General features: G+C 41.8%; 1 protein-coding gene across 1 annotated transcript in view; it reads right to left on the bottom strand.

Annotated features, from left to right (window-relative positions):
• Positions 1-7,330: 7,330 nt before the first annotated feature.
• LOC122555485 (guanylate cyclase soluble subunit beta-2-like) overlaps positions 7,331-12,153 on the bottom strand; it is a 48,316-nt gene continuing 43,493 nt past the window's right edge. The window contains exons 15-17 of the mRNA XM_043701511.1: positions 11,746-11,951; positions 9,758-9,847; positions 7,331-7,721 (exon numbers count right to left, since the gene is read on the bottom strand). Of these exons, the coding sequence (XP_043557446.1) occupies positions 7,519-7,721; positions 9,758-9,847; positions 11,746-11,951 (499 nt within the window). The 3' untranslated portion in view covers positions 7,331-7,518. The remainder of the gene's footprint in view (positions 7,722-9,757; positions 9,848-11,745; positions 11,952-12,153) is intronic.

Genomic DNA, 12,153 nt, shown 5'->3' on the forward strand with positions numbered 1-12,153 from the left:
GACAAAGCTGGACTGTGAAGACTATTTAGTCCATCTAGCCTAACCTATATAACTATGATACTTGGTACATTGAGATATATGAACTTCCAGCTCCACCCAAAATTTGCGACTTCCTTGGAAAAGATAGGAAAAAAATACAGACCAATTTGGGGAAAATATTCTGGGAACTTGCGCTCCCTTCAGTGGTCAACAAGGCTAATCTGACGCAGTTTAACTTGGGGGCTAAGGTGAACTTGAGTTCACTGCATGAGCCAGCAGGATAACTGGTTGGCATTAATGAGTTGGACCGAAGGGTCTGTTTCCATGCTGTACATTCCATCCCATAGTTCAAGTGTCTGTTGCTAAAGAGCAACCTTCTGATATTTAATTGGAATCTGACCTCAGACATCTTGAAATTCTGACACCTGGTCCTCAGTAATTGATGGAATTGGAGCAAATTGCCAAATGGAGCATCAGCCTTCCTCACAATAAACCACAATGAGATTTCACTGATAACTGAAAAGTGTAGAACCTCAGCTCTTTTGAGCTACCTTGACAATTTAAGACGTTTTAAACTGGAAACAAATATAGTGGACTCCATCTTTTCTGAAGACTGTAAAGGAGTGATGAATGCAAAAAAAAAATCATCTTTTTCGTTAATCAAGAGGAATGGATATCGGATATTCAGCAGATTTGGATAGATGTTGTACTAGTGTGGAAAAGTTTCAGAAGATACACTTTGATTGGAATCATTCTAAGTGCAGTGTTTTTTGGTTGTCTGTGAGGGTGTAGTTAGTCTTACCTGAACAAATAATGGCATTTACAGCTCGGAGCTGCTGTGGAGAGTTATGACAATATGTTTGTGTGATTCCCAGCGGATATTTTGACAAAGAGATAAATTTTGCTGCACGGAACCCAAACACAGAAGGGTTTAATGAGCTCTACAGATGCCAATAAGTGCGAAGAAAATTAATTTCCTAGCGTTGGTGTTTTTACATTCTGTCAGGCTTTACAAAATGCTCTTCTACTGTGCAGGCATTTCAGGGCCTAAGTGCTCTGGGCTAATCAACCACGGAGCTATCACAGAATGATATTGATTCCCCTTAACCATCCACTTTCTGCAGGTGGGAGTGGACAGATCAATAGTCAGAGATTAGGATTGAGTTTCCTTTTCTGAACACGGAGACCTTCCCCAGCAGATACCTGGGAGCAGAACTGCCTGAAAGTTCCTCTGCTAGCCATTCACCATCCTGACTTTGAAATATATCGCCGTTCCTTCAGTGCCACTGGGTCAAAATCCTGGAATTGTGGGTCAACCCACATTGCACGGACCGCAGCAGTTCAAGAAGGCAGCTCACCACCACCTTTTCAAGGGTGACTAGAGGTGGGCAATAAATATGGGCCCAGCCAGTGGCACCCACATTCCTGAATAAATTTAAAAAAAGCTCCTCAGAAGTTCCAGCCCAGAAATATCCATTCACAGTTCAAGGGTGGATGTGAGAGTAAAGGGAGAACAAATTGGGTCAGTACTACCCTTCCTTTAAAATTTCATTAGTGGGTCTGTAGTCACTGGATCAACAGAACTTTTCAAGGCTAATATTGATAGCTTTGTGTAAGTTAATAGTATTAAAGGATCTAGGGAAATAGTGGATAAGTTAATCAGAGGTATAGATCAACTTTGAATGGTGGAACAGGTTGGAGGGGCTGAACGAGCCGGATCTATTGCATAAAGGTTAGCCTAAAGTTAATGGTGAGAGCTTACCTTTGTTGAAATGTGGAGTGGAAGATTTTCTGTTACTCTTGTCCATACAGAATGTGTTTACAGATTTCATACCCCATTAATGGTGCACAGCCTCCCAGTACAAAGCATTAATAATTGGAAAACAAAAGAAAATAGAGCAAAGCTCCAGAGGAAACAGTGATAAGCACAGGAACAAGCCAGTATTGATTGCCCATTACAGAAGCGTCCCTGAAGACGTCTTGGAACTTTGTTCAATTTAGCTGCTGGTTTGAATAGTTGGGGTCGAATTGACCTCAATGCTGGGTTTGGACTTTGTTACCCTCAGTGTGGGTTTTAAATTCCTCACATAGAGTCACAGAGTCATAGAGATGTACAGCATGGAAACAGACCTTTCGGTTCAACCCGTCCATGCTGACCAGATATCCCAACCCAATCTAGTCCCACCTGCCAGCACCCGGCCCATATCCCTCCAAACCCTTCCTATTCACATAACATCCAAATGCCTCTTAAATGTAGCAATTGTACCAGCCTCCACCACTTCCTCTGGCAGCTCATTCCATACACATACCACCCTCTGCATGAAAATGTTGCCCCTTAGGTCCCTTTTTGTCTTTCTCCTCTCACTCTAAATCTATTCCCTCTAGTTCTGGACTGCCCCACCCCAGGGAAAAGACCTTGTCTATTCACCCTATCCATGCCCCTCATGATTTTATAAACCAACATAAGGTCAGCGCTCAGCCTCCGACGCTCCGGGGAAAACAGTCCCAGCCTAATCAGCCTCTCCATCTACCTCAAACCCATTAGCCCTGCCAACATCCTTGTAAATCTTTTGTGAATCCTTTTAAGTTTCACAACATCCTTCCTAAAGGAGGGAGACCAGAATTGCACATAATTCCAAAAGTGGCCTAACCAATGTTCTGTACAGCCATTACCTCCCACCTCCTATACTCAATGCTCTGACCAATAAAGGAAAGCATACCAAACGCCTTCTTCACTACCTTATTTACCTGCGACTCCACGTTCAAGGAACTATGAACCTACATTCCAAGGTCTTTTTGTTCAGCAACACCCCCCAGGACCTTACCAGAAAGTGTATAAGTCCTGCCCTGATTTGCTTTTCCAAAATGCGGCATCTCACATTTATCAAAATTAAGCCCCATCTGCCACTCCTCAGTCCATTGGCCCATCTGATCAAGATCCTGTTGTAATCTGAGGTAACCTTCTTCGCTGTCCACTGCACCTCCAATTTTGGTGTCATCTGCAAACTTGCTAACTATACCCTTTATGATCACATCCAAATCATTTATAGAAATGACAAAAAGCAGTGGACCCAGCACCGATCCTTATGGCACACCACTGGTCACAGGCCTCCAGTCTGAAAAACAGCCTTCCACCATCATCACCCTCTGTCTTCTACCATTTGGAGCCAGTTCTGTATCCAAATGGCTAGTTCTCCCTGTATTCCATGTGATCTAACCTTGCTAACCAGTCTCCCATGGGGAACCTTGTCGAACGCCTTACTGAAGCCCATATAGCTCGCCTCCACCAATCTGCCCTCATCAATCCTCTTCGTTTCTTCTTCAAAAGACTCAATCAAGTTTGTGAGACATGATTTCCCATGCACAAAGCCATGTTAACTATCCCTAATCAGTCCTTGCCTTTCCAAATACATGTACATCCTGTCCCTCAGGATTCCCTCCAACAACCTGCCCACCACCGGCGTCAGGATCACCGGTCTATAATTCTGTGATTTTTCCTTACCACCTTTCTTAAATAGTGGCACCATGTTAGTCAATCTCCAGTCTTCTGGCACCTCACCTGTGACTATCAATGATCCAAATATCTCAGCAAAGGGCCTAACAATCATTTCCCTAGCTTCCCAAAGAGATCTGGGGTACACCTGAACAGGTCCTGGGGATTTATCCACCTTTATGCGTTTTAAGACATCTAGACCTCCTCCTTTGTAATACAGATTTTTCAAGATGTCACCATCGATTTCCTTACATTCTATATCTTCCATGTCCTTCTCCACAGTAAGCAATGATACAAAATACTCATTTTGTATCTTCCCCATCTCCTACATTTCCAAACATAGGCTGCCTTGCTGATCTTTGAGGGGTCCAATTCTCTCCCTAGTTATCCTTTTGTCCTTAATGTATTCATAAAATCCCTTTGGATTCTCCTTGCCCCTATTTGCCAAAGCTATTTCATGTCCCCTTTTGGCCCTCCTGATTTCCCTCTTAAGTATACTCCTACTGCCTTTACACTCATCTAAAGATTCATTCGATCTATCCTGTCTATATCCGACATATGCTTCCTTCTTTTTCTTAATCAAGACCTCAATTTCTCTGGTCATCCAGCATTCCCTACACCTACCAGCCTTTCTAGATTTTTTTTTAGATTACTTACAGTGTGGAAACAGGCCCTTCGGCCCAACAAGTCCACACCGCCCCGCTGAAGCGCAACCCACCCATACCCCTGCATTTACCCCTTACCTAACACTACGGGCAATTTAGCGTGGCCAATTTACCTGGCCTGCACATCTTTGGACTGTGGGAGGAAACCGGAGCACCCGGAGGAAACCCACGCCGACACGGGAAGAATGTGCAAACTCCACACAGTCAGTCACCTGAGGCGGGAATTGAACCTGGGTCTCTGGCGATGTGCCACCGTGCCGCCCTTAACAAAAAATATACTGTCTTTGGACTCCCGTTATCTCATTGGGATGTTTACAGTCCTCCACTATGAAGATCAACTCAAATTATTGGTTGAACTTATCTGCCATTTCTCTGCTCCCTGTAATCAATTCCCCAAGTGCTTCCTCCAAGGGTCTCAAATGTTTTAGCTATTCTCTTTTCATATACTATAGGACACGTTTGTTTATAATATTATTGACAGTTTTCTCTCCTTCAGCTTTTTTTTTCGGCCATCTGTTGATGGTTCCTAAAAAATTCCCAATCCTCTAGGCTCCTTATGTTCCTTAACTTTTTGATCAGATATTGCCTTGATTGCCTTTGCTAACTATGGGTGGTTCATCCTCCTCACCAAGTCCTTTTGATTGGAATAAATTTATTGCTGAGCATTCTGAAATATTTGCTTGGATGTCTGCCACTGCTCATCTACTCACCTTACCCTTGGTCTATTTTCCCAGCCACCTTTTAGACAGCTCTGTAAGTGTTCTCAGATAAGTTGTCAACACCGGTGTGAGAGCCACGCTGTTCTCCTTCGAGCTATGTGTGAAGTTCTGCCATGTTGTGATTGCTATCCTCTCTAGGAGCCGTAACTATGAAATCCCTTATTAATCTTACCTGATTACACATGACTAACTCTAAATAGCATGGTATTAGGTAGTTCTGCAATGTACCCCTCCAAGAAACAATCCCTGATGCACTCTACAAATGTGTCTTCCATTATTATTCTTGCCCATTTGATTTGTCCAGTCAATATGCACATTCAAATCACTCATGACAATTGAAGCACCCTTCATAAACCCTCCCATTATTTTTCAATTTATACTTTGTATACTTCATACTACAGTGAGGCAACTCTTCTGGAGCCCACCCGTGACCTCTTTCCCTTCTTATCCCATTCAAACTACTTCCACATCACAATCTATTGCACCTATAATTATTACTCACCACCACACTGATGCTTTATTATCAAAGCTACCATTCCTCTTTTTCATTTTTGCCGATTCATCCAGAACATTAAATACCTTCAATATCGAGTTCCCAGTCTTGGTCACCCTACAGCCATATCTCTGCAGTAGTTCTGAAGTCACATTCATTTATTTTTATGGTATGCCATCATTTATTTACTCATCAGCATTACAAATGTGGGCATTCAGATTTTTAAAAATTGATTGATTGTTGTTACATGTACCGAGATACAGTGAAAAGTGTTACTGTGTGCTATACAAGTAGATCATACCTTACAAAGTGCATCATTGTGGCAGAACAGAGTGCAGAATACAGTGTTACAGCCACAGAGAAGGTGCACAGAGACAGAAAGGGAGAGATCAGCATTAACATTTGAGAGGTCCATTCAAAGTCTGATAATAGCCGGGAAGAAGCTGTACTTGAATCTATTTGTACATGAATACAAACTTTTATACCCTCTGCCTGCCAGACAAGTGTGGAAGGGAGTATAACTGGGGTGAGAAGGGCCATTGATTGTGTTGGTTACTTTCCCAAGACAGCAGCAAGTATAGTTGGAGTCAGTGGATCGAAGGCTGGTTTGTGTGATGGACTGGGCTGTGTTCATGACTCTCTGTAGTTTCTTGTGGTCTTCGAAAGAGCAGCTACCAAACCACACTGTGATGCATCCAGACAAGATGCTTTCTATGGTGCATCTATAAAAATTGGTAAGAGTCCTTGTGAATATGCTGAATTTCCTGAGCTTCCTGAGGAAGTAGAGACGCTGTTGTGCTTTCTTGACCATAGTGTCGATGTGGGTGGACCAGGACAGATTATAGGTGAACTTGACATTCTCGACCATCTCCACCTTCACACCAGTGATGCAGACAGGGGCATGTCCTCTGCTTCCTGGGGGCAATGACCTGCTACTTTGATTTGCTTACGTTGATGGAGAAATTGTTGTCTTTACACCATGCCGCTAAACACTCATCCTCTTTCCTGTATTCTGTTTTGTCCTTAATCCTATTTCTTATTCTGGATCTAATTTTTGCTACACTCTTCTGTTTACATTTTATGCCCCTCCCTGTCACGTCTGGATTATCATTCAACTCTTCACTGTCCTACATCTCTGTTCTCTCATTGATTTTTTAAAATTTCCCTTCAACTGAACCTTCCCCCACCCACACTTCAGGACCAGCACTCACATTACTTAGGTGAAAGTGAGGACTGCAAATGTTAGAGATTAAAGTCGAAAGTGTGATGCTGGAAAAGCACAGCGGGTCAGGCAGCATCCCAACCTGCTGTGCTTTTCCTGAAACTGCCGCCCGAAACGTGGATTCTCCTGCTCCTCGGATGCTATGCTTTTCCAGCACCACATTCTTGACTCACATTACTTACCCTTTTCCTTTTCAAATACTTGTAGAAATTCTTGCTATCCATTTTTTGCATTTCTAGCTATCTTCCTTTCACCCCTTTAATGCTTCATGCTAATTTACCTTTTGTTAGTATCTGCCTTTCTTTATACTTTGACAAATCATCTGAGCTTCCACTCATCTTTGCACAGTTATATGTTTTTTTGTTAAGTTTGATGTTTCCCCCAATTTTAATTAGCCATGGACAGTGGATGCAACATTGCAGAAATTTATGAATATTTTGAAAGTAGAATTTTTAGAATAGAATCCCTACAATGGGGAAACAGGCCCTTCAGCCCAACAAGTCCACACCAACCCCTCAAAGAGTGTCCCTCCCAGACCTATTACTTTACCTTTACCCCTGACTAATGCACCTAACCTACATATCCCTGAACAGTATGGGCAATTTAGCAAGGCCAATCCACCTTAACCTGCACATCTTTGGATTGTGGGAGGAAACCGGACCACCCGGAGGAAACCCATGCAGACAGGGGGAGAATGTGCAATTTCCACACAGACAGTCGCCCGAGGCTGGAATCGAACCCGAGTCCCTGATGCTGTGAGGCAGCAGTGCTAACCACTGAGCCACCGTGCCACAAAAAAGCATTTGAAGAAATACAGTAGAAATGTTTCTGAGGGAAACTCATTCAAAAGTGGCAACATTTCAAACAATGTAAAACTAATGTTTGTCTTTTCAAGAAAATATAGCTAACTCAGGTGCAGCTTGAGTTGGTTATACACAGCACTCTGTTTACAATAGAATACAAAATTCTGACTTTCCATCTTCATTACTGAGAGGCTTATTATTCAGGTCCAGTCTTGACTTTGTTCTATCTTCCTCCTTGGAGATCATTGTACTCTCTGGACACTTGGAGATCATTGGTCTCTCTGGACACTTGGAGATCATTGTTCTCTCTGGACACTTGTTAAGCTCAGCTCTGTTGATTTCCCTGTCTTCGTGGCAAAGAAAGAGCTAGTATTAATACAGTCAACTGATTAAGTTATGCAGTCAAAATTTAAAATCAATAGCCATGTGTTACATGCACTCAATTGCTTAATCACTGTGCATCAATGATGTATTATATCCCACCAAAGCCAATGTATAAGTTACACAAGACTAAACAATTAGAATAAATGGAATAAACTCCATTATATTTAAATGTGACAATGTTTATTATTTGTTTTATACCGATGTGTCTACGAGCTGAGGATTGGAAATACGTGTAAAGTAGTGAAGTGATAAAATATATAAAATTTCATTTCAATGTCAAGCAACAGTAATTTGCATTTATATAAAACTTGTGGTCTCAGCCCAACTCCGCAGTTGTCCAATGCTCTGCTGTACGGATGTTCATCCTCCCTCTCTCCTCTGTAAACTTCAGTTCATCAAAAAGGTTGCTGGCTGCACCGAAGCCTCATCGGCTAATAATCTACACCTAAGCCTCATCGGCCATTCATCGACACCTCAGCCTCATTGGCCATTACCCCTGCTCTGGTTGACCTGCAGGTATGTCTTTTAGTCTTGCTTAAAAATTTCCTCAAGTCTTCAATCTTTAAGGAAAGTAATTGATTAAGTATCCAAACTGATCAATCCAATGTAATACTAATTTCAGTGGCAGGGTGATGCCAGGTATGTACACCATGCAGTTCCACGTCTGATGCATCATATCAAACAGGAAGTCTCTTTCAATTGTCCACACCAGGCAAACTGCAGACCATTCTCAAAAAGCTCACGCCTGCAAGCACAAATCATTGGGTTCATAGTTAGATGTCATTCTGCAAGTGGGCATCACTTACTGAACAATCTGGAGTGTGTCAAGGTTGATGCTGAATGACACATATCACAGAGTTAAATAGATTTTACAGCATAGAAAGATGATCTTTGGCCCATCTTGTCACACTGGTCATCAAACATCTATTGGAATCTGTGATAGTATTTAAGAGGCTCAATTGTTGAAATGGGATTCACAGCTATTCCCTGATCCTAAAAGTACTCAGATTGTATCCTGCTTTGAAATCATAGACCCTACAAGCATAAAGATCAATATGTCAGATTCCAGCCTCCTCTCTGGAAGCCTTGACTTTCCAAGCTTTTTGACTTCCCTCAGTAAATTGTGGACATTGCATCCTAAAAGCAGGTTACCAACCAGTCAAGCTTCCTTACGGGATCATCCTCATGACTATGATTAGATTTTTCATCTTCAATGTGCACCTCATTACATTTCTTTGAAGCTGGTATCACAACACTGGAGTATTAAATCTCATCTAACAGCACAATTCATTTCTGGGCAGAACAGATTTACGGTTGTAAACTCTCCAAGAAGTGACCTGGATTCCCCAAGAATTGCTTACTAACCTCCAGGTCACTGCTGAGGGTGACCCTGGAGAAAAGTCAGCAGAAAATATAAAAGAAGTGTTTTTTTTTAAATAATTAAACATTCTGGAGGTAGGCAAAGGCTTTTCATGGTCTTTGCACTTCTCACTTGGAATGGAAACAATGATCTGAGAGAATAACCTCCCACCCCATTTATAGAATCCCCATAGTGAGATACAGGCTATTCCACCCATTGAGTCTACACCGACCCTCAGAAGAGCATCCCACCCTATCCCTGTAACTCTGCATTTCCCGTGGCTAATCCACCTAACCTGCACACCGCTGGACACTACGGGCAATCTAGCATGGCCATTCCACCTAACCTGCACATCTTTGGACTGTGGGAGAAAACCAGAGCAAATCCACACACAGGAGAACGTGCAAATCCAGACGGTCACCTGAGGCTGGAATCAAACCCAGGTCCCTGGCACTGTGAGGTGCCATGTTAACATCGCAATGTTAACCACTGAGCCACCGTACCACCCACAAAGGACCACTTGTGGGAAAATGCAGTTGGGGACATACAGTCATGTGACATAATCTCCAGAAATACATTCAACAACTTCGGGAATATGTATTAACCGTGAGCAGATCCTAAAGTATTCATCCAACTTACCAGAGGAGTTGTCCGAGGGTGTCTGTTCCCTATCAACATATTTCATGGCAACCACAGGCTTGTAATCCTGATCTTCATCATTATTTTGCTCTGCAAATTGAAGAGCAGATTAGCCATCTATTGAGGAATGATTTGCCGAAGATCTGCATTAACTCTGAGATTAGAGCAGGACACATTTGCAAATAATATTTCATCTCAGTTAACTAGTGATTCAGGACAATCAAACCTTTATCTCAATATCTCAAGTATTCATTTGGTAAATTGAATTTTTAATAATTAGTTACAATTATTGGATGAAATTGTGTTGTACTATCTGAGTAACAAAGGTGTTAAAATGTTAATAAAACTATGTTGCCTTTGCTTTACATGAAAGTATACTAATCATTTCTTTTGACTGGCACCAGTAAGGTTGATTACATAGAGAATTGCAAAGGAAATTGCAAATGGATGCATCAACACAATCTTTAACAATACTGCAGAATAACATTAGGCTGTTAAAGGTGTCCTTTGATCAGTGATATTTCTCGAACAAAATTGACAAGGCCTGCTCTCATCTGAATATAGTCAATATGAATATGGATCTATGCATGCTACATTTGGGCCTAAGAAATGCCCAGTGTATCTCAGGTTACTCTGGAAGGGGTATGGTGTCGCCAGCATTTGAATAATAGGTGAAGGTAGCTACTCTTGTGTCATTCCCCACCAATAAGTTGTCACTCAAGTCAAATAGCATGCTGAGTACCACACCTATAAGCAATGTAATACTAATTTCAGTGGCAGGGTGATGCTAGGTATGTACACCATGCAGTTCCACGTCTGATGCACCATATCAAACAGGAAGTCTCTTTCAATTGTCCACACCAGGCAAACTGCAGACCATTCTCAAAAAGCTCACGCCTGCAAACACAAATCATCGGGTTCAAGGTTAGATGTCATTCTGCAAGTGGGCGTCACTTACTGAACAATCTGGAGTGTGTCAAGGTTCATCAATTGGGCTCACTTGTGATTACTATAAGCTAGATGTATTCATATGCAGGGGACAGGTCCTTTGCAGGAAAATGGAATTTGATCAGTTATTGCACCTTTACAATTCACCAAAAACTTTGGGACAGTACTTCATGGTGCATTCCCCCTGGCATGTTATCATCAACCTGTCTTTCTTGAATTTAAATAAAAGCTTTAGGGTAACTGTTCCAATGGCACATTTCCTGTGACAATATCTCAGACCACTCAGAAACCACTTTGCAGCCAACCAGTGCACTGTTTCACATTCAATATAAATAGTTGCACCCTCAGAAATTTGGTACTCTTGCACCTGTCCTGATGAGTCCATGATAAATTGTTTGACAGTATGCCTCTTAGATTAACTATGCTCAGGTTCTGTGCTATCAAGTTCACTACATTGACAATGTTAACTGCAATTATCACCTTTGAACTTGGGTTACAGACAATTCCATATTGAGTGAATTACAGAATTGCAGAATTACATTTTATTTTGCTCAAAAACTGCATAAATCCATATAAGATTCTGTAATTCCCACTTTAGAAATTAAATCAGTCTGACCTAACATTGGGACACAGACAGACTTTAATTCACACTTTCAATGCATAACCTGAGCTGAGATGGCATCTATTGTTCAAGCTATCTTGAGAATGTAACTTAAAAAAAGTTTGGAATTTACATATGAAGGAACTGAAACTAACATGATCATTCTAAAAGGTGAAAGTCTTAAGCTAAACCTGTTTAATATTACATTCCATGACACTGCAATCCTGTTGCTATAAATTCTGTGTCTTATGGTCCTGCTCCACAACCACCTGATGAAGGAGCAGCACTCCGAAAGCTAGTGCTTCCAAATAAACCTGTTGGACTATAACCTGGTGTTGTGTGATTTTTAACTTTGTCCACCCCAGTCCAACACCGGCACCTCCACATCATGACAATTCCATGTAATTGTCAGAGTTGTATTCCGTGCTGTAAAACTCACCGTGTTGCTTACACTGGTCACTTTTCCCCTTGCTGCCATCATTGTCCTGGTTGGGATCTCTCCCACTTCCCTTTGACGACCTACCCAAGATGTCATCTTCAGTGGCATGCAGGTTCTGAACAAGAAAGTAGGTGACCATTTGCCCTTTGCCTTTCACGTTGATTGCTCCCCTCTCCACAATTTCGAAACCTTTGTTCTGTAGGGCTCTGTATGATGAGAAGATGATTCTATTGGAATATACTTCTAAATCATATTGAAAGAGACTGCAGCCCTTGTTAATATTGCCGCATATTTAGTGCCTTAGTGTTTTAAATGCACTCAGTAGGTTTGATATCTAGTCACTCAGATAATGTAGGAATTGCAACAGGGAATTTGTGTACTGTAAGGTCCCAGAAACTGTTAAACCAG

The sequence above is a fragment of the Chiloscyllium plagiosum genome, chromosome 12 (genome assembly GCF_004010195.1).
Source record: "Chiloscyllium plagiosum isolate BGI_BamShark_2017 chromosome 12, ASM401019v2, whole genome shotgun sequence".
Lineage (NCBI taxonomy): Eukaryota > Metazoa > Chordata > Chondrichthyes > Orectolobiformes > Hemiscylliidae > Chiloscyllium > Chiloscyllium plagiosum.